Source organism: Syngnathus leptorhynchus, chromosome 18, assembly GCF_054491065.1.
Source record: "Syngnathus leptorhynchus isolate UIUO chromosome 18, UIUO_Slep, whole genome shotgun sequence".
NCBI lineage: Eukaryota > Metazoa > Chordata > Actinopteri > Syngnathiformes > Syngnathidae > Syngnathus > Syngnathus leptorhynchus.
This window is the reverse complement of record NC_141212.1, coordinates 3,610,358-3,628,902: the sequence shown is the minus strand read 5'-3', so window position 1 is coordinate 3,628,902 and position 18,545 is coordinate 3,610,358. Positions and strand designations below refer to the sequence as shown.

At 44.4% G+C, this 18,545-nt stretch overlaps 2 protein-coding genes across 5 annotated transcripts in view; both read left to right on the top strand.

Moving 5' to 3' along the window:
* Window positions 1–65: 65 nt before the first annotated feature.
* Window positions 66–15,863, top strand: phip (PHIP subunit of CUL4-Ring ligase complex). 2 transcript variants are annotated; one of them, XM_085938133.1, is made up of 40 exons: window positions 66–857; window positions 989–1,047; window positions 1,136–1,165; window positions 1,300–1,359; window positions 3,505–3,655; window positions 3,739–3,837; window positions 3,924–4,084; window positions 4,617–4,838; window positions 4,996–5,096; window positions 5,366–5,436; window positions 5,542–5,642; window positions 5,793–5,833; window positions 6,079–6,177; window positions 6,247–6,403; window positions 6,738–6,872; window positions 7,066–7,194; window positions 7,270–7,495; window positions 8,118–8,288; window positions 8,403–8,586; window positions 8,697–8,799; window positions 8,895–9,032; window positions 9,149–9,246; window positions 9,307–9,511; window positions 9,593–9,703; window positions 9,838–9,945; window positions 10,152–10,276; window positions 10,359–10,441; window positions 10,512–10,623; window positions 10,704–10,780; window positions 10,851–11,006; window positions 11,355–11,475; window positions 11,551–11,676; window positions 11,792–11,867; window positions 11,935–11,991; window positions 12,112–12,264; window positions 12,434–12,586; window positions 12,684–12,895; window positions 12,965–13,191; window positions 13,397–13,546; window positions 13,688–15,863. In XM_085938133.1, exons 1-40 carry the CDS (start codon window positions 818–820, stop codon window positions 14,380–14,382), a joined length of 5,523 nt encoding a protein of 1,840 aa, XP_085794259.1. In that variant the 5' UTR covers window positions 66–817; the 3' UTR covers window positions 14,383–15,863. The 2 variants fall into 2 exon arrangements, with proteins under 2 accessions (XP_085794259.1, XP_085794260.1); XM_085938134.1 differs by having other exon boundaries at window positions 67–857; window positions 10,719–10,780.
* Window positions 15,864–16,588: 725 nt separating this feature from the next.
* LOC147042425 (hormonally up-regulated neu tumor-associated kinase homolog A) overlaps window positions 16,589–18,545 on the top strand; it is a 40,110-nt gene continuing 38,153 nt past the window's right edge. For 2 of the 3 annotated variants that reach the window (XM_085938137.1, XM_085938135.1), the window contains exon 1: window positions 16,591–16,623. The gene's annotated coding sequence lies outside the window, so the exon portion shown is untranslated. Of the gene's footprint in view, window positions 16,624–18,545 lie in introns of all 3 variants that reach the window. The other variant, XM_085938136.1, reaches the window with a different exon arrangement.

Sequence of the window (18,545 nt, the reverse complement as noted above, 5' to 3'; positions counted from 1 at the left end):
CTCACGAGATTTTACGTTATTGCTCCCTTACACACACCCCCTCTGCACGATAACAACAACCCTTCCCCCATTTTAGTGTCAGGCAGCATTAAGGAGATGGACTTTTTTCGCGCCGAGCAGTTCCCTGAGAGGGCGAGTGTTATTAGCAATATTTAAGTAACACCTAAACGAGCCACTTTAAAAAACAAACGTCGACTTCAAGTTGGCTTTTAAGGAGTAGCAAACCTCCGCGCGCAGATTCGGCAACTACTTTTTTTTTTTTACGTCTAATAATCTTAAGTGTGTCCATCCACGGCTCGATTATTGGTCAGATATTACTTATGAACTCGTCAAACGTCGTCTAAATGAATTAAGTATCGACCACGTTGATGTAACAAATTTCTCTCTTCATCGTGTAGGGTGCCATTACAAGCTACTCTCTACAGTGGCCGAAGCACACCATTGATATCCCTCCGCCGAGAGCTCGCGTTTTACCATTTGGAGGGGGAGGGGGATCTGGATAAAAAGACCGACATAAGATTAAAATCCGACGACTAAAGTCAACATTTTGTCCTCATAAAAATTTGTGTACGCGCAGATCTTACGTCCCCGTCATGTGCGGCGGTTTTTGGTAGCCAAACCTAGCCGTGGGGGGGCACTAGACTTGCCGCCACGCGGAGGAGCACCGTAAGCGGAGGCGAGCCGGGCCTGTTTTCGAGCGCCTGAATGGAGGCAGCCTCTTCCTGGTGGATAAACAGTGACAGCTACAGGGCAGCCACCGACACCCAGCGGCCCGGCTCCGGCTCTGGCGCTGCCCCCACTGAAGCACGCCGAAAACATGGCTTTAGACAGGCCGCAGCTCGCGCAGTTGACTTCTGGTGAGTAGCGGAGCTCTCGGAGCGGGCCGAGGTTGTCGTTTATGTCCCCCCTTCTCCCTCCCCGCGATCGGTAGCCCTCTTGTAACGCAGCTTCCCCGTTCCTCTTCTCTCTCCACTCCGACCTACACCAGAGCTCTACTTCCTAATCGCCCGCTTTCTCGAAGCCGGACCGTGCCAAGAAGCAGCCGAGGTTGGTATTTGACAGTTTCGGGGCTTATTTTGGAGCACATCAAGGCGGCCATGAGGCGTCATGTTGTCTTTTTTTAATCCATTTTCAGACGCTGATAAGGGAGGTAGAGGATAAGGAGGTAAGTGGAGTAGAGATGCGCGGGCGCTGCATTATCGCCCCTTTTTTGCTTCACTTTTCGTGGACACGTCTTAAAAACAACACTTCTTATGACGATAACATTTAAAAACGTTTCATGTGTTCCTTTGTGTTTAGCTGCTGCCCAAGAGGTTGGACTGGACCGGACAGGAACACCCCGGGACGTATGACAATTTGGTAAGGGAGCTTCTCTCTTTTGCAGGGAGAAAGTTTCACACGGCAACTTTACGAATTGAATTTCCCGCATTTTTTTCCCCATGCAAGCAAGCAGCAAAACATTTTAAAATATCTACATTTAAAAAAAAAAAATCAAATAAAAGGGTCTTAGATGAAGATTCTTAGGGGGGTCGGAACCTGGCATCTTCACCCAAGTGGTGTCCCACGCAAGTCCTTAAAGGGGAAAGTGGAGTTTTAAAGCGCGTGGAATTGTTGCTACGTCACGAGTGTTGTGGGTGCAGGCAAGGCAGGCAGGCTCGACTGGACTGGAGCACAAGTCTCTCACTCTCGCTCACTTCCAGCCTGCTCCATACACACAACGCTCCTCCTCGTCTTCAAACTGGATTATTTGACTCATTTTTAATTAATTAAATTCATATTTGGATTGAATCCGGATTAGCAGCTGCCACGCAAAAGGAAGGATGAAATACCAAAGTGTGTTTTTGGAAGTACGTTTTTTTAATTTCCCTTGGAGGTTTTACTTTGGACATGGTGATAATAGGTAACGTACCACTCTTGTTGCTATTTTATTATTATTTGATTTGATTATTTATTCATTAGAATCTTTCAAAGGGGAAAGAAGACTCGCACTCTGCTGTTGCACACCGCAACGAGAACAAGATCTCACACACATGCAGGCGTGCAGTAAGAGATGCCAGTTTGAAACCACAACATTTCACATTGACATTACCGATTGGTGGTGCTGGTGCCTTGCTCAAGGGTACCTCAACAGTTGTTCAGAAGCTCTTTATAAAATAGTCATTTTTCATTTGTTTACATGTGAATACTAGGACGGCGATTGTCAGCTTCCCAACCACCAATCCTTATAGATGAGCTTGTATAATATTGTTGCATTCATACAAATATTGCAATTAATTAGTGTTCATATTATGCTAATTGAAAGCACATTTAAGCAAGCTTGATGGCATTTTACAACATGGATAGAATGCATCCCCAAGTGGTTGACTATTTTTACCAAAGAGCTATTATACATGTGTAATGCACATATTTTAGTATTAAATGCAATGATCAATTATTCTAAACTATTCAAATATATTTTGGGTGATTTTTCTTTCTCACATAAATATTTGCATTGCATCTGTGAATGTTACATATCTATACATGGAGGATTAGAGTATGTGAAAGTGTAATATTTATGGAGTTATGAGAAAAGAAATTTCTGAGTACACATGCTCTCGTTTTCTCTTTCTCTGCATGCCCATCCCACAACCTGTCAATCAAAGCTTGCCTCGGATTACTTCCTTGAAAAATAGTACAAATGCTTTGCATTTGAAAGAAAAATATTTGTGATATCATATTTGTATTATTCATTTCTTTATTGTAATTATTATGTTGTCGATGTACCTCCCAAGTGTATTGTGCGTTTAGGTTGGGAGGATGGAAATGTGAATTAATTATCATTATTAATTAGGGGTAATTAGTTAAGATGCATTAATTAAATGAAATGTGCATTTTGCATTGTTACACGAAGGGATGTGCTGTTACGCATGTTTCAGAAAATATTTTTCGTCAATGAAGCATCTTGACCGTTTTGTTTTTTTCCAATGCTGTGCTGCAAGGAAAATGACACTTATGAAGATGGTTTCTTTTGCAATTATCTGCAGGGAGCCATTATGTGCAGAGAAAATAGTGCATGTGTGCGTGAGCTCGCGCGTTGTGATATGCTAATCACGTTTCTCATACCGGCAATGATGTTGGATGTAATTATGGGCGGCCATTAATCGTGCTTGTGCGTGTGTGTGTGTTACTTAGGCTGTTAATGCACTGAGAAGAAAAAGAACAAAATGTGTTGCATGTCAGTATTCAAACGTGTGTTCAATGAGAGACCCGAAACCAAAACAAAATATATATTTGTCTTGTTTAAAAATTTTGATGTTTAACACACAATGCCACTCAAGTGTGAAAGCAATGGAAACACTGTGACAGTGAAAAAAATATTGTATTGGAATAATGGATATTACGTATATGTACATTTACACATGTTCATTTATTCATTACACACAAATGTCGCTAGTTTCTCCAAGGACAGCACAGCAAAATCCAAATTTTGTGTTTTGATTTAGTTACTCATCTAACTGTGTGCAGGTGAAGCTGTACCGTCACATCAGTCCCGGGCACCTGCTGCACGTGTGCTCCAGGGTGTGTCCTTTACTGGAGCGGGATGTCCCAGCCAGCGTGCCGGGACTCACCAGTTTGCTGGGGGCGGGCCGACAGAATATCCTCCGCACCAGCAAGAGTGAGCCGAGACTAAAAGTGTATGGAAGTGCACTTGAACATTTTTTTTTTAGCTTTTTTTTTTGTTGTTCTTGTGTCGCCCAGGTTGCAAGCATGTTGTATGGAAGGGTTCGGCGCTGGCGGCGCTTCACTGTGGGCGACCGCCAGAGCCTCCCATCATCTACGGTAGCCCGGCCAACATCGGTAAACAACACGAGATAAATGTTTAATTCCTAATGATGGAGTCTTGCATCCTCACATCATGCGTCTTTCTCTCCTCCTCATCCCAGTGGAGACCAGCCATGGCCGACGGCTAAACGGTTCTTACCGCTTGCGTCAGCTGGTGCCCACCGCTGTGTATCAGCACATGAAGATGCATAAGAGGATCCTGGGACACCTTTCCTCTGTCTACTGCGTCACCTTCGACAGGACGGGAAGACGCATTTTCACCGTGAGTCACAAGTTACAAATTGTTGTCTTGTGATTGTCCTAACTATTTAATGCTGTCTGCTTCTAGTTGCAGCTTTCAATGTTCTAAAATGTCTAAAAATGTCTGCAGAGCTGGTGGGAGGGGGGGGGGGGGGGGGTTGCAAGGGCGGCTACCAGATTGACTCCTCTGTTATCTTTCTTTACGCTCTTACATTTCCTGGGCTCGCTCGCATTCGCCACCTTTTTATTCTTCCTCCCATGCGACCCCTCCTTTGTTCCCTTCTCAACCGCCGCCCCTCTTCTCTTTTCCCGCTTTTCCTCCTCACAACTGGAGAGTAGGAGTGTTTCCTCCGCGGCGCTTGCTGAATAAGTGCCAGAATTAACATTCATCCTCCTTCACTTATCCCTCCCTCCTCCACTCCTTCCAGTTTGCAGTCTCTTATATAGTTACCTTGTTATGGACATGTTGATTATTTATCCTTGACGGTTCATTTCTTTTTGATGAGTCCTTGAGATGTTTGAACACCTTCTCCTTTCCGCGCCTTTGACTTCAGGGTTCCGACGACTGCCTGGTGAAAATCTGGAGCACGGATAACGGTCGTCTGCTGGCGACGTTGCGCGGGCACGCCGCCGAAATCTCCGACATGACGGTCAGCTACGAGAACACCATGATTGCCGCCGGATCGTGCGACAAGACCATCCGAGTGTGGTGCTTGCAGACGTGCGCCCCGCTAGCCGTGCTGGAGGGCCACGCGGCGTCCATCACTTCCCTCCAGGTGACGAGTCCCTTTCGATCGTTTGAGAGGATGCTGTTCTTAAATTAGGTTACACCCATTGTTTCTTATTTTGAGAGATGTTTGAGCAAGAGCGGAAGACTGAGAACGTGTGCTAAAGGATACAAAGTAACAATCGATGAACTGCTTGCGTTTGCAGTTTTCGCCTCTGTGTAGCGGCTCCAAGCGCTACCTGTCCTCCACGGGCGCCGACGGCACCATCTGTTTCTGGCAGTGGGATGCACGCACACTCAAATTCGGGTGAGACGCAGCCGCCACTATAATGACTACACTTCGTTTTTCTTTATTATACATCAATAATAATATTGTGAACAGATGAAATGGAGTCTCCAAAGCTGGAAACAATTTAAAAAAAAAAAATCCCAGTGGAAATAATGTGAATAAAATGAATTCATCCGCTCCAGGGCCAGTATTTATTAAAATGCTCTTGTTACATGGTCATGACGCTTTTTCCTCATTCACTGTCACTGGTACCCCTTTTTTGCTGACATCATTTTCCTTACATTCAGTCAAAGGCCTAGTAAGTTCACCGAGCGTTCCAGACCCGGCGTCCAGATGATGTGCTCCTCCTTCAGCGCAGGTGAAGACAACTATTTATTCTCAAAGTATTTTTTTTTACAAATGACACCACCTGGACAGTGTATACCTTCAAAATATGACATTTAATGGGCTTTTTTGAAAACAGGTGGGATGTTCCTGGCGACGGGAAGCACGGATCATATCATCAGAGTGTACTACTTTGGCTCAGGACAACCAGAGAAGATCTCAGAACTGGAGTCCCATTCAGTCAGTAAAGTCATTGAATAGACACATAATTAATAGAACTAAACTAAAATGTGTAGCAAATAAATTCCTAGAAAGGTCACTATGTAAAGAAATACCATGATTTGGAAATCTATCCTCTAAACACTGGCTTCAAATTTTTTTGTTTACTAGGACAAAGTTGACAGCATCCAGTTCTCTCATTGCAGTGACCGGTAAGTTTGTGTGTCTGCTTGTGTTTTTTTTTTTTTGCGGCGCACATACTGCAATTAGTGTATGTAAGTAGAGTGTTGCAATTAACCGACTTTTGTCCGCACAGCAGAAATGCTGCCACCACTCAATGATTCAATGACGACATGAACCGAATACGCATTGTTAGATGCGAGGAGCTGTTGTGTTTACTTCTCGCTTTTGTGTTCGTTTGTTCGGCGGCGATAATGTGTGTTTCTTTGTTTCTTAGGTTTGTGAGCGGCAGCAGGGACGGCACGGCACGCATCTGGCAGCTGCAGCCTCAAGGCTGGAGGAGCATCCTGCTAGACATGCAGACTAAATTACCGGGGTATGTTTAGCAGTCAGTGAACAAACCATCGTGTTTTTCCAAAGCACCTGTAAAACTGCCTTTCTGTAGGAAATACAACCCACCACCACTAGAAGACAAGGTGACCAAGCTAAAGGTCACCATGGTGGCGTGGGACCGCCACGACGGCACGGTGATCACGGCAGCCAACAACTTGACGCTGAAGGTCTGGAATTCCATCAGCGGAAACCTGGTTCACGTCCTGATGGTACGTATGGCTATTTTAAGCACAAAGAAAGTATGCATACATGGCTTCAACGTTACTTAAACTCGGCTTAGTTATCAAATTTCATAGCCACCAAATCATGCATATCATATTTCATCTTGTCAAACTGGCTTTGGAGGCTGAATTTTCATAAACATCTCCCTTCTACTCTGGGACCTAACACCTGTCTTTACTCTGTCAAAATAGTCCATTTACATACATAAAGTGCTGTCAAATTTCAATCGTTAGTTAAACTGCTTCAGGTCAAATGACGCATTCAAGGATACTGCGCCACGGAGGATTATTTAACCTTGATCCGGGCTTTTTTTCTCGACAGGGTCACGAGGACGAGGTTTTTGTCCTGGAGCCGCACCCCTTCGACCCCCGCATTCTTTTCTCGGCGGGGCATGACGGCAATTGTATTGTGTGGGACCTGGCCAGAGGCGTCAAGATCCGATCCTACTTCAACATGGTGAGCTAGCGTTGGAAAAAAAAAGATCTGCATTTCTTTTTCTTTGTCCTCCTCACATGTTATGCAGATGTTTGACTTCAATTCTGGTGTCTGCTTTGCATGAATAAATGAATACACTTAGCGACGGTATGCACACTGGCGTGTCTACCAAAGCTTTGCTCCAGAAAGTATTCACAGCTATTTCCACATTTAGATCGAGGGTCAGGGGCACGGGGCGTTGTTTGACTGCAAGTGTAGTCCGGACGGGCAACATTTTGCTGCCACCGACTCCCACGGTCACTTACTCATCTTCGGCTTTGGCTCGAGCGGGAGATATGACAAGGTAGGCTTTTGAACACATTCAACCACACACTCACACAATGTCGTTACCTAACATCATTGATCTGCGAAATTTAAGATCGCCGACCAGATGTTCTTCCACACCGACTACCGGCCACTAATCCGTGACGCCAACAACTACGTGCTGGATGAGCAGACCCAGCAGGCGCCTCACCTTATGCCGCCCCCCTTCCTGGTGGACGTGGACGGAAATCCACATCCGCCCCGATACCAGCGACTGGTACCTGGCCGAGAGGGCTGCCGGGACGAGCAGCTCATCCCCCAGATGGGCGTCACCTCCTCGGGTAAGAGTGTGATGTTTTTAATGTTAACACAAATTTTCTTTGTTGTGGTGTCAACAATGTTAAGTATGAAAATAGGAGTAAAAGTTGAGTTTTATTTTAATTTGATGAAATAAGTTGAATCATTATAATTCATTCAATTGTAAAGATCTTTGAATCAAAACATATTTTACATACAATTTTACATTTCAATTTAAAAAAATCCAGGTTTGCGTTATGTACAATTAATAAATGCATCAGTGCTTTCATGAGCGACATGAATATCAGATTTTCTGCAACACATTATTAACCAGTTCTTTAATCTGCCTTCAATAATTTCTAAATTCATGCAATGAATATTACAGGACTAGGTCATAGTTATGTACATGCGCTTTTCCAGTAAGACTGAAAGCTATCATCGTAATCATCAGCCAAGACGAGAACATTCTTCTTTTTATTTGTTTAACGAGATGCTTTTAGGGGAACAACTACACTCTAATGTCAGTTAACAAGCCACTTGATGCTACTTACTGACTGCACATAATTAAGAACACATTAAAAGGTAAAATACTAATGGGACAAACTCCACTGTTAAATTCTTGATATTCATTCTCAAGTATTTATTTTTTGTTTGTTTGTTTACCAGGCTTAAACCAAGTGGTCAGCGAGCAAGCGGTGGATGGCCCCAGTCCCCTGGATACCATGATCCAGAGATTACAACAGGAACAGGACCAGAGGCTGGGCTCCAATGAGACACCTTCTTCTACTGCGCCTGCTGCTTCCACTGCTGTTCCCCCGGGCTCCCTAGTCAGCAGAGGTATTAGTGCTTGGAGAATTAATCAATTCGCTGTATTATTAACTTTCATTTGTGGCAATAGGAAGCATTCAGCTCCGGTACTCATGATAGTTCTTCTACCATTTTATTCGTCAGGATCTGTGGGTTCTCCGACAGAGGTGCACTCGCCGCCCAACGTGGGCCTCCGTCGTAGCGGGCAGATCGAGGGTGTGCGGCAGATGCACAGCAACGCCCCACGCAGCCAGATGGCCACAGAAGGAGACTTGGTGGCGTGGAGCCGCCGGGTGCTGGTGCCTGAGCTGGAAGATGCTTCTGTCAGGTAACGGACAACAGCTACGCAACAAAGACACAGCAATGGAGTTTACAAAAAGACTTTGTTGTTCCTTTTTATGCTGACTGTGTTTATGTGTGTCTCTCTTGGTCATTTAGGAAACAGGTGAACTGGCGAGAAGCCAAAGGGGAGGAGGAGATCAACATTTACCAGTCGGAACGCCGAAGACGCACTATCCACTCTCTGCCCAAGGAGAGCAGGGTAAGACTTTTCAGTCAAGATGTCTTTTTTTACGTTCAGTGGAGTAGACAAATACTGAGGCACGATGGCGTCACTTGCTAATTCTTGACTCGCAGGTTCATCCAACTTCAGAGAGTGTGGTTGATGAGGGAAGACGGAGTCAGGGTAACCACGGTTACCAAACCCGAGCAGCCGTGGAGGAGACGAGCCGGCAGAGTGCCGAGATCGCCGACGATGACGACAGCATCTCGGAGGTAGAGCACACCGATGTAACATGCCGTATCGCAATTTGTCACTTAAGCCACTTCAGACAAATAAAAAGAGCAAATCGATATTGTGTCAGACTCTCTCAACTTGTGTGCGTTATCAGGGCGATGCAGAGGTGCGGCAGATCAACGGACACTCGTCAGAAGAGGAAAAGGATGAAGAGCAAAAAGAGCCCTGGCCTGACGATCACAGTAGTTCAAGGTATGTAGCAATGGAATATATGCAAATGACGATTCTGACATTGTTGCATCGTCCGCACAGCGACTACTCCAGCGACTACTCAGACTGGACGGCGGACGCAGGCATCAACTTGGAGCCGCCCAAGAAAAGCGTAAAGGTGAAGAAGAAGAGCAGCAGCTCAGAAGAGGACAGCGACAAGAAGCGCGACCCCAAGAAAGAACGCAAGAAGGACAAAGGCGACAAGGATGGAGCATTACCAAAGAAAAAGAAGCCAAATGAGAAGAAGGTTTGTCATTTCAAGAGAAAAAAAAAATCTGAAGCATCATGAAGAAAGATTGTTGGAAAAATGAAGTGTGTTGTGTGGCAGAGGGCAGAGTTTGAAGAGCAAGGACTGACTTTGGAGGAGTGGCTTCCCTCTTCCTGGATCACGGACCTCCTCCCCAGGAGATGTCCTTATATTCCACAGATGGGAGACGAGGTATTACATAATCTTTTAATGATCCCCAAATGAAAAATGTATATTTCACAAGCATTTCCTAGCCATGGGGAGACAAAATGGAGGTGTGTCTAAAAATGAGTTTTGCAATCATCTGTGTTTTTGTGTGTGTGCAGTTGTACTACTTCCGTCAGGGCCACGAGGCATATGTGGAGATGGCCAAACAAAAGAAAATTTACAGCATCAACCCTAAGAAGCAACCCTGGCACAAGATGGAGCTGCGGGTAAAGTAGAACACACGCAAAAATGTTTGCCATAACCCTTTTGTAAAACCATCTCAATCTTCACCTTTGACCTAACAATGTTCGGTACATGATGGAAAATATATTTGAAGTCACCCCGTGTGTACATTTTACTCATCAAATAATTAAAACAAGGTGTTTTTATAATCAGTATGTCTTTTTTTTTTTTTTTTTTTTGGGCGTTTCAGGAACAGGAACTGATGAAAATCGTCGGAATAAAGTATGAGGTGGGTTTGCCCACATTATGCTGCCTCAAATTGGCCTTCCTGGACCCGGACACTGGAAAACTGACTGGAGGATCCTTCTCCATGAAGTAAAGATTCCAAACTGCCCCTCTACTTCTACTACTTTATAAAAAAATATATATTTATCATATGATATTTTTTCTGTCACAGGTACCACGACATGCCAGATGTCATTGACTTCCTGGTGCTGCGGCAGCAGTTTGAAAATGCCAGGAAGCGACAATGGACTATTGGTAAGGTATCAACCTGCGTTGTTTGTTCTTGTCAAGCGGATGCACTTCAAGCGTGATTTCCTGTGTGTAGGTGACAGGTTTCGCTCTGTGATCGACGACGCCTGGTGGTTCGGAACTATTGAGAGTCACGAGCCGTACCAGACGCAGTACCCAGATAGCCTGTTTCTATGCTACAACGTTTGGTAATTTTTTTTTTTTTTTTTAATCTTTACATACAAATAATGTTTATCACAAATTTTCAAACCAGCAATGTAAAATGTAGTTTCTGTTCTTCCAGTTGGGACAATGGCGACACGGAGAAGATGAGTCCATGGGATATGGAGCTCATTCCTGATGAGGGTAAGTGCTTCGAACGCAACAAGCTTCTTATCATGTGACTTATCTTTTCTTTTTTCTTTTTTTTGCTCAGCGTCATTCCCAGACGAATTGGGCACGAGTGTCCCGCTCACGGAAGAGGAGCATCGCGAGCTCTTGTACGTGCCGCTGGACGGCGAATGGGGATGCCGCACGCGGGCCGACGAGTGCGAGCGCATCATCAAAGCCATCGACCAGCTCTGTACCCTGGGTAGGAAATCATCTTCATCATCATCATGGTTCTCCTCCCGCCTTGCTTCATTCCAGCTGAGTCATGCAAAATAAAGCCGCTTCTTGTAACATGAGTCAGCATGTTGAGGTCATCAGCTGGCTGCTGTATTGTTTTAACTCATCATGTGATTGTACAGTGAAGACTCGTTTATTTGCTAGCGAAATACATAAAAAAAAAAAAAGGGAAAGTGACTCAGTGCAACCTCTTAGCCACCTTTCGCTTAAATCCTGAGTGGTAGCGGTAAATCTAGTGTCAATCTAGGTTTAAAGTGTGTCACAGGCACAAGATGGATTGATTGTCTACAAATTAGTTTTTGTTTGTTTTCAGACATTGCAGCGCCGTTTGCTTTCCCGGTGGACCTTCAAGCGTACCCCACCTATTGCACGGTGGTTGCTTACGTTACGGACCTCAGCACCATACGCCAAAGGCTGGTCAACCGCTTTTACAGGTATCGGAATGTCATTTTGCGTGAGTGATAGGATGAAGCGCAGCGGATTAATGCGCGTGCGCACTTTGGCTTCAGACGATTGTCGTCTCTGATGTGGGAACTTCGTTACATCGAGCACAACGCGCAAACGTTTAACGAGCCGGGCTCCTTCATTGTCACCACTGCCAAGTTTGTCTCTGACCTCATGCTGCAGTTCATTAAGTGAGTGGCCACCAGCTTTTTTTTTTTTTTTTTTAACTACTCGATGACATTTTATTCATTTAAAATAATTTTCTGTTATTTTTTTTTAAGTCATTCTTTCTTTTGTCATTCTCAGGGACCAAAGTCTAACAGATCTAATGCCACTCTACAAAACTCTGAAGAAGGCCACCCTCTCTGACTCAGAAGACGAGGTGTGTTATCTATAAATCATCGAATAAAGACACATTTATTAAATTAATGCATTTACTCTGCTTGAAGGAGGAAGAGGACGACGACGAGGACACGAGTACGCCAGGAACCTCAACGCAAAACAAGGTCAATTGAAATGCTGTTACAATGTGAAATGCAATCAAGCATATTAAAAAATAATAATTTACGTCGGGTCCGAACGGGCTAATCTCCTTTTTCTCATTTTGATGACAATGTCCTACGCAGGAGCGGCGTTTGACACGACGCCATCTACGCACGCGACCTCCCTCGTACGACCCTCAAGCGTGGCGAGGACGCTGCAAGGAGCTGCTGGACCTCATCTTCCAATGCGAGGACTCTGAGCCCTTCAGAGAACCCGTGGACCTGCAAGAGTATCCGGTAAGATCAACATGGCTGGAGACTATTAAAGTAACTGTGTATAAAAATTTACATTAGGTATTCTAGCACCCTCTGTTGGGCAAGCATGGACATGACAGCCTGTCATTTTTTTTTTTTTTTGTGTGTGTGTGCAAAAGCTGTGAATTTTTTTCTGCTGTTCCTCTGCCAGGATTACCTCCAGATTGTAGACTCTCCAATGGACTTTGGCACTGTCCTCAACACGCTGACTGCAGGCAAGTATCAAACTCCCATCCAGGTCTGCAAGGATGTACGCCTCATCTTCAGCAACTCCAAAGCGTACACCCCCAGTAAGAAATCAAGGGTGAGCGAAGAACATGCACACATGAACTAAAATCTTTTTTTAAATTCAGTAACTGAGGTTACTTTGTATCTTATTGACATGGTATGTGTGTTTTCAGATCTACAGCATGAGTCTGAGGCTGTCTGCGCTCTTCGAGGAGCACATGAGCTCCATCCTGGCCGACCACCAGGCCATCCACGGCTTGACGGACAAGCTCACCCGACGGGCCGCCGAGCGCCACGTCCGACACAGCACCCCTGACCAGCGACCCACACGGCACCTCAAGAGGCGACGCCGCAGTGAGTCTCCCCCCAGCAGCGCGGCGTCCAGGTACGACTCCAAAACCAGGTTCCGAATTCAGTTTGAACAGCAGTCATATGACCCGCCCTCTGTTATTAGCCCAGAGAGGAAGAGGCGGGTGTCGTCCCGAGTGACCAGCAGGCGGGAGCCTTCCCCGCCTCCTTCACGGCCACCCTCGCTGAGACAGAACCTGCCCCCGAAGCCCACGCCAACGCTAGTCAACGGGAAGACTGACACGCCAGCAGTGGGACGCACGCGTAGCGCCGCCAGACACTTAGCGCACACGCCACCCTCGTCAACATCTGCGCAGAATTCCGGCTCTTCAGGTCAGATCACTGTCCATTTATTTTTTGCGGCTGTTATTAAAAAATATATGTAAAATACGATTTAAGAAACATGTTTTATTTTTAAAATCACAACACTCAACACAAAATGTATTCTCAGCAAATGATTCTGGGGAAAAGAAATATGTCAAATAGACATTTCAAAAGGAACTTACGCGTCGTGATTATAATTTGTCTGCCTTTTTAGAGTCGACGCGCTCGCTGAGAACGCACAATTCTGTCTCCACCTCCACGCCACCTGCAGCAGCTGAGAGAACGACCCCTTCTCCGTCCGTGGAAGGTGGCGTGACCGGAAGCATTCGGCGGAAACTGAGGATGCCTTTGAGACGAAGATCAGGTAATAATATAGAATCATTCATTTGACTTAATATCTAGAAACGCCTTTTGAATACCTTGACTCATTTGATCATGGATGTGTGCGTCTCGTGTTCGATGTGATGATTTTAAACAGCTTTCCGTGTGTCACCACCCCCACCAGGGTCTCCTGAAAGCCCCCCCACTGCCTACCTGAACGGCCACAGCGCTCACGTGACCGCCGGAGCCGGAAGGAGGGGTCGTAGATCTCGAGCGGAACCGCCTGCGAGCCCTCCGGCAGACCCGGAGACTCCGGCCAGCCCCTCCAGGAGACGCGGTCGGCCGCCGGGCAAGAAAAGAGGCAGTAAAGGCAAAACGGACCGCACCAGCCCCGCCCTTGACGACGACCTCGACCAGTCTACCGGTGACGAGGGCGGCTCATCGGCGGCGGTCCCGTCGGACTCTGCCACGCCGAGAAGGAGGGGCCGGCCGCGCTCCATCAGAACTGAGGAGGTAACATCACCGCCTCCACCTCCTTCTCCTCCTCTTCCTACCCACTCTGAGACCCCTGAACCTTCACCGCTGAGGAGGAGCAGCCGACGAGCGCATGAGGACATCACATCTACACTACGGACGCAAAGAGGGGCCCAAAGGGATGAAGCGGCGGACCATGAGGAGGAAGAGGGCGAGGACGGGGCGGGGGGCTCCATGCGCACCCGTAACCAGGGGCGACGCTCGGCCTGGTATGTGGAGGATGACTCGGAGGAGGAGCAGAGGCAGCTACTCTTTGAGGATTCCTCCATCACCTTCGGAACCTCCTCCAAGGGACGCGTGCGCAAGCTGACAGAGAAGGCCAAGGCCAACCTGATTGGCTGGTAGCCAGACACACACATTTACACACACAAATAGACACACACAAGCCCCTTTCACACTGCCCATCAAAGCCGGTTTCCTTGGGAATTAAACAAGTTTTGGTTAAAAAAAAAAGAATAAGGATTTTTTTTTTTCTCTCCCCAAAATTCAATCTAGTTCTTTTTTTAGTTACAAAATAATTGGACCCTTGGATTTCATTTTTCTGATGTCTAAAATAATATTGTCAGAATTCATTTTTATTTTCCAAATATTGAGCAATTGTGGTAAAAAGGAAAATATAGAATCAGAAAAAACACATGATAAAATAATTCAGGGGATTTAAATTCTGTTTTGATGAAAAGGAAAAAAAATAATTGGAAGAAAAACATTTTCTGGCAAAAATTAATCACGGAAATTGAGAAAGGCTTTGTGCAAGGGGCTGCACATGCACATGCTTGGCTCAGCTCCTGCTAATCCAAGATGTGCCCCCTTCCCTCATGTATTGGTCCATGTTGGACCCCCCCCCCTCTCCCTTGTTTAGTGCTTGAAAGAAAAGCCGCAAGAGGAGCTTGCTTTACGGAACTGTACCTTGAGCGCGGTGAAAAATGCCCACTTGAGCCCAGAACGTTTCCCCCCTGTCCCCAGATATTGTTTTTATACACCCCCTGTCCTCATTTTTCTTTTTCTAACATTTGTATGATGCTTCGCCCTCTGCTGGAAGTCTTATGTGTTGCTGTCCAATGAAAAGCATGAACCTGAATGAAAAATTCGACACTACCCATTGTTGCGGGTTTCCCCCCCCTTCAGCTTTTTTGCCAAAATAGTTTTTTTTAAATGATACTAATAAAACGTTTCGGTGATGCAATGCTTTACAGTGGACAACAACAATCTGGAAATGGCATGTGAATAATTTCTCAATGAAAATACATGTGTGCTGTCCAATGAAAATGACCTATTTACAAATTTGGTGACTTAGATTTTTATTCAACTGCATTATTGTAATCATGATTTTTGTGTTTTCTTTTTTTCACCAAGGGAAAACACAAAAAGGAAAAAAAGAATGTGGCAATGCATACGGTGGGTGAGTGTTGTCCAACGAAAATCCTGTACCTTTACAAAAGTAATTTTGATTTTTTTTTTTTTTTAAATTTGCAATTTTGGAAAAAATAATTGTTTATCAGAAAACAGGAATTTTTTAGGAGATACTGTACATGCTTTTCAGTAGACAATGTATGCATCCCTGTCCAATGAGAAAAAACTAGTCACTCTTGGATTTTAAAGAAAATTGTTTAAAACTAAGAATTTTGTTCGTTATAAAGAATCACCAATTTTTTATTTTTATTTTTTATTTTTCCTTCTCCAGGAAAAAAAATCACAAAAGCTTTCCATTAGACATGGACAACATGGATGTGTGTGTGCTGAAAAACCAAATGTTGTACCTTTTTATTGGTACTTTTGGTCCGAAGGGTTATATTATGTTTGTGTGTCAACATGGACAAAGGAGCTCATGTGTACGTCTTCTTACATTAGCAATGTGCCTTTATGTCTGATGCGTGTGTAGGTGTGTGGGTGTATGTGAGAGACAGACAAAAGTTGTGTATTTATTAGATCATGTGACTCATATCACATAAGCAACGCTATAGCCACATGCACTTACCCCGCACAGCTTCTTTGCAATGTGCTTTTTACTGTATTTTTAAGTGTTGTGACCACACACGCACACACATACATGTATAAACATATTTCTAAAGCAAATTGGGTCAAATTGGAAAGTGTCATATTCATGCTGTGTGCTAGTGTGCCTTGATGAATCTTGTCAGGGCTTTCATTTTGCTTTTAGGAAAAGGCCAGACTGGATTCTCACCAAACAAAAATGTCAGTGCTTCTCTTCCTTTGCTCTTTCATATCACTTCATACATAATTTCACAACTGTGACAGATTGGGAAATTATCTCATTTTGGTTCAAATTTTGGCCTTCAAAAAAAAACATTATTTATGCTGCAGGCAATTAAAACATATTTTACAGGAATAAACAAGTGATGCTCTCATGGATGACTGCATGTACAGGTGAGTTGCTTAATATTGACAATGTTGGCAATATCCTTATTCTTGTTTTTCTTTTAGCTGAATTTTATTCAGCCGCCAGCCCAGAGTATCACATTCCGATATTGCAGTAAGTTCCATTTCCTCTTTTATTAGCATATTTTTATTGGCTAGCATCATTGTTGTTGATGACGTAGTTCCAAGATGGACGTCAAGCGGCATCAGGTAAACGACAACGCTCACAGTAAACTTAAATATGAACTAAATTGCTCCATTTAGTTCACTTAAAGTGTCTTTTACGAAGGTAAATTATGTGGTTGAACAACTTTGTTGTGTCATATCGTCGAAAAATGTTTTTCCCCTCTAAAAGTAAGCTAACACTATCCTGTTGAAATATTACCCGTATTTTGGAAACTATAGCTACGGAATGTGAAAAGTATCCGCGTATTATATGTGCGGCACTCAATACAATAAGTTCTGCATAAATTATTGTGTTGTATCCAAATTTTCAATTATATAGTTTGTAGAGTGGTTATGCAGTGTCCTCTTTTAGACGATAGGTGGCGACAACGCAACATAAATGGTGTACTAAAATATTCATGTTGCTCGTCTTAAATTGCAATCATAATTTGTGGCCTAAAATTTGTATGTCAAATTTATCATTGTAGTATGCGCCTAGCTTGTCTTCATTGTCTTAATTAGTTACTTTATAGGCTCCGTTCTTGCACATAAAATATTCTGATTGAGTGCACTTTTTTCAACTTTGTAAAGAAAAGCATTCATTTGTATACTAGTGTAAATGTAAACATAGAAGAACTCGTTTTCGTGTGTATGTATGCATGCATGACTGTATCTGTAATCCCATCCCAGTTGCGGACGCCAGTCCTGTTTTTTGAAGGCCGCAGTTTGTTTGGCTACACCCGCGCATCAAACTGTGAAAAGTGGATTTTCTCCTGGCAACCTAAAAATACGGAGGCTGTGTTTGTTGTCATAGTCTCTAGTTTCAACGCTCCCCTGCCATGATCCGTGAAACCCAAACCTCTGGTGTGCGGCACCGTCCAAAAAGGGCCAAGATACCCGCAAAACTGTTTTTCACAAACTAGAAGTACAGTGGGACATAAACCGCCAGATTTTTAAGCACAGTAGAATTGTCAGCATGCAAAATATCGTTTGAATTTAAAAACATTTGATCGATTAAATTGTGAGACATTTTGTGATGGGCGCTTCACTTTTATTTCCAGTTTGATACTATTGGACAGTCATCGAACTTAAGGGATCAGTTTTATGATCGGGACAAAATATAGTAAAACATACAACTTTTATATGAGCGCAGAGAAAATGACTTCATTTCATTTGTCATGGAAGCAATCTAATTCAAGGGTCATTGAGGTCAGCTCATAAAATTTTGAGATAGTGAGACGGTTATTTAAAGGAAATGTCATTTACACCTTGAATACTTTCCGGGTGCACTGTAAATGCGGATGTCTTGCAAAATGATTCTGCTACCAGACGGAAATGTCGCTAGTAGCTTATTGTGTTGCGGTGAATGCAAATGGCGCTAAACTATTTGTGTGTTTGACTCTGTTTTACCCTTTTAAAGCACAAATTCCTACTTTCCTCCAGATATTTATAAAAGTCACTTTAATAGTCAGGTCTGCCATGTGACGTAAGGATTTATGTAAAGCCAAAGAAGAAGAAAAAAGGTGTCGATAAAAAGCTCGGTAAACTGAGCCCTGCTTGGAAGTTGGCCTAAGAAGGGGCCGCGGCCCCCCCCTCAGCCACCGCCACCCGCTGGAGATCGTGGCCACGTCGGGAAAAAGATTTGCCTCTAATGGTCTCTGAATCTGTTGACGTCCGTCCCCGCCGCGCTCTCTCGCCTGCTTGCTTTTTCAGATGTAGCAATAAAGTCGGCCATGTTGGAGCGCCGCCACATCCCTGTGACGACCACAATCAAGCCCAGCGCAGCTTTATTGCGTCTTTTTATTTTCATATTGTCTAAAATCTCCAGCCCCCTCCCCCCCCCCCCTCCTCCCACACTGTAAATCCTTTAGTTTGACTCAGGTTCTTTTGTTTTTCCACAAATTTACGAGCGAAGGTGCTAAAAACCCGCGCGGCGTCAGTGTGTCCGCAAGTCATTCTACGCTGCA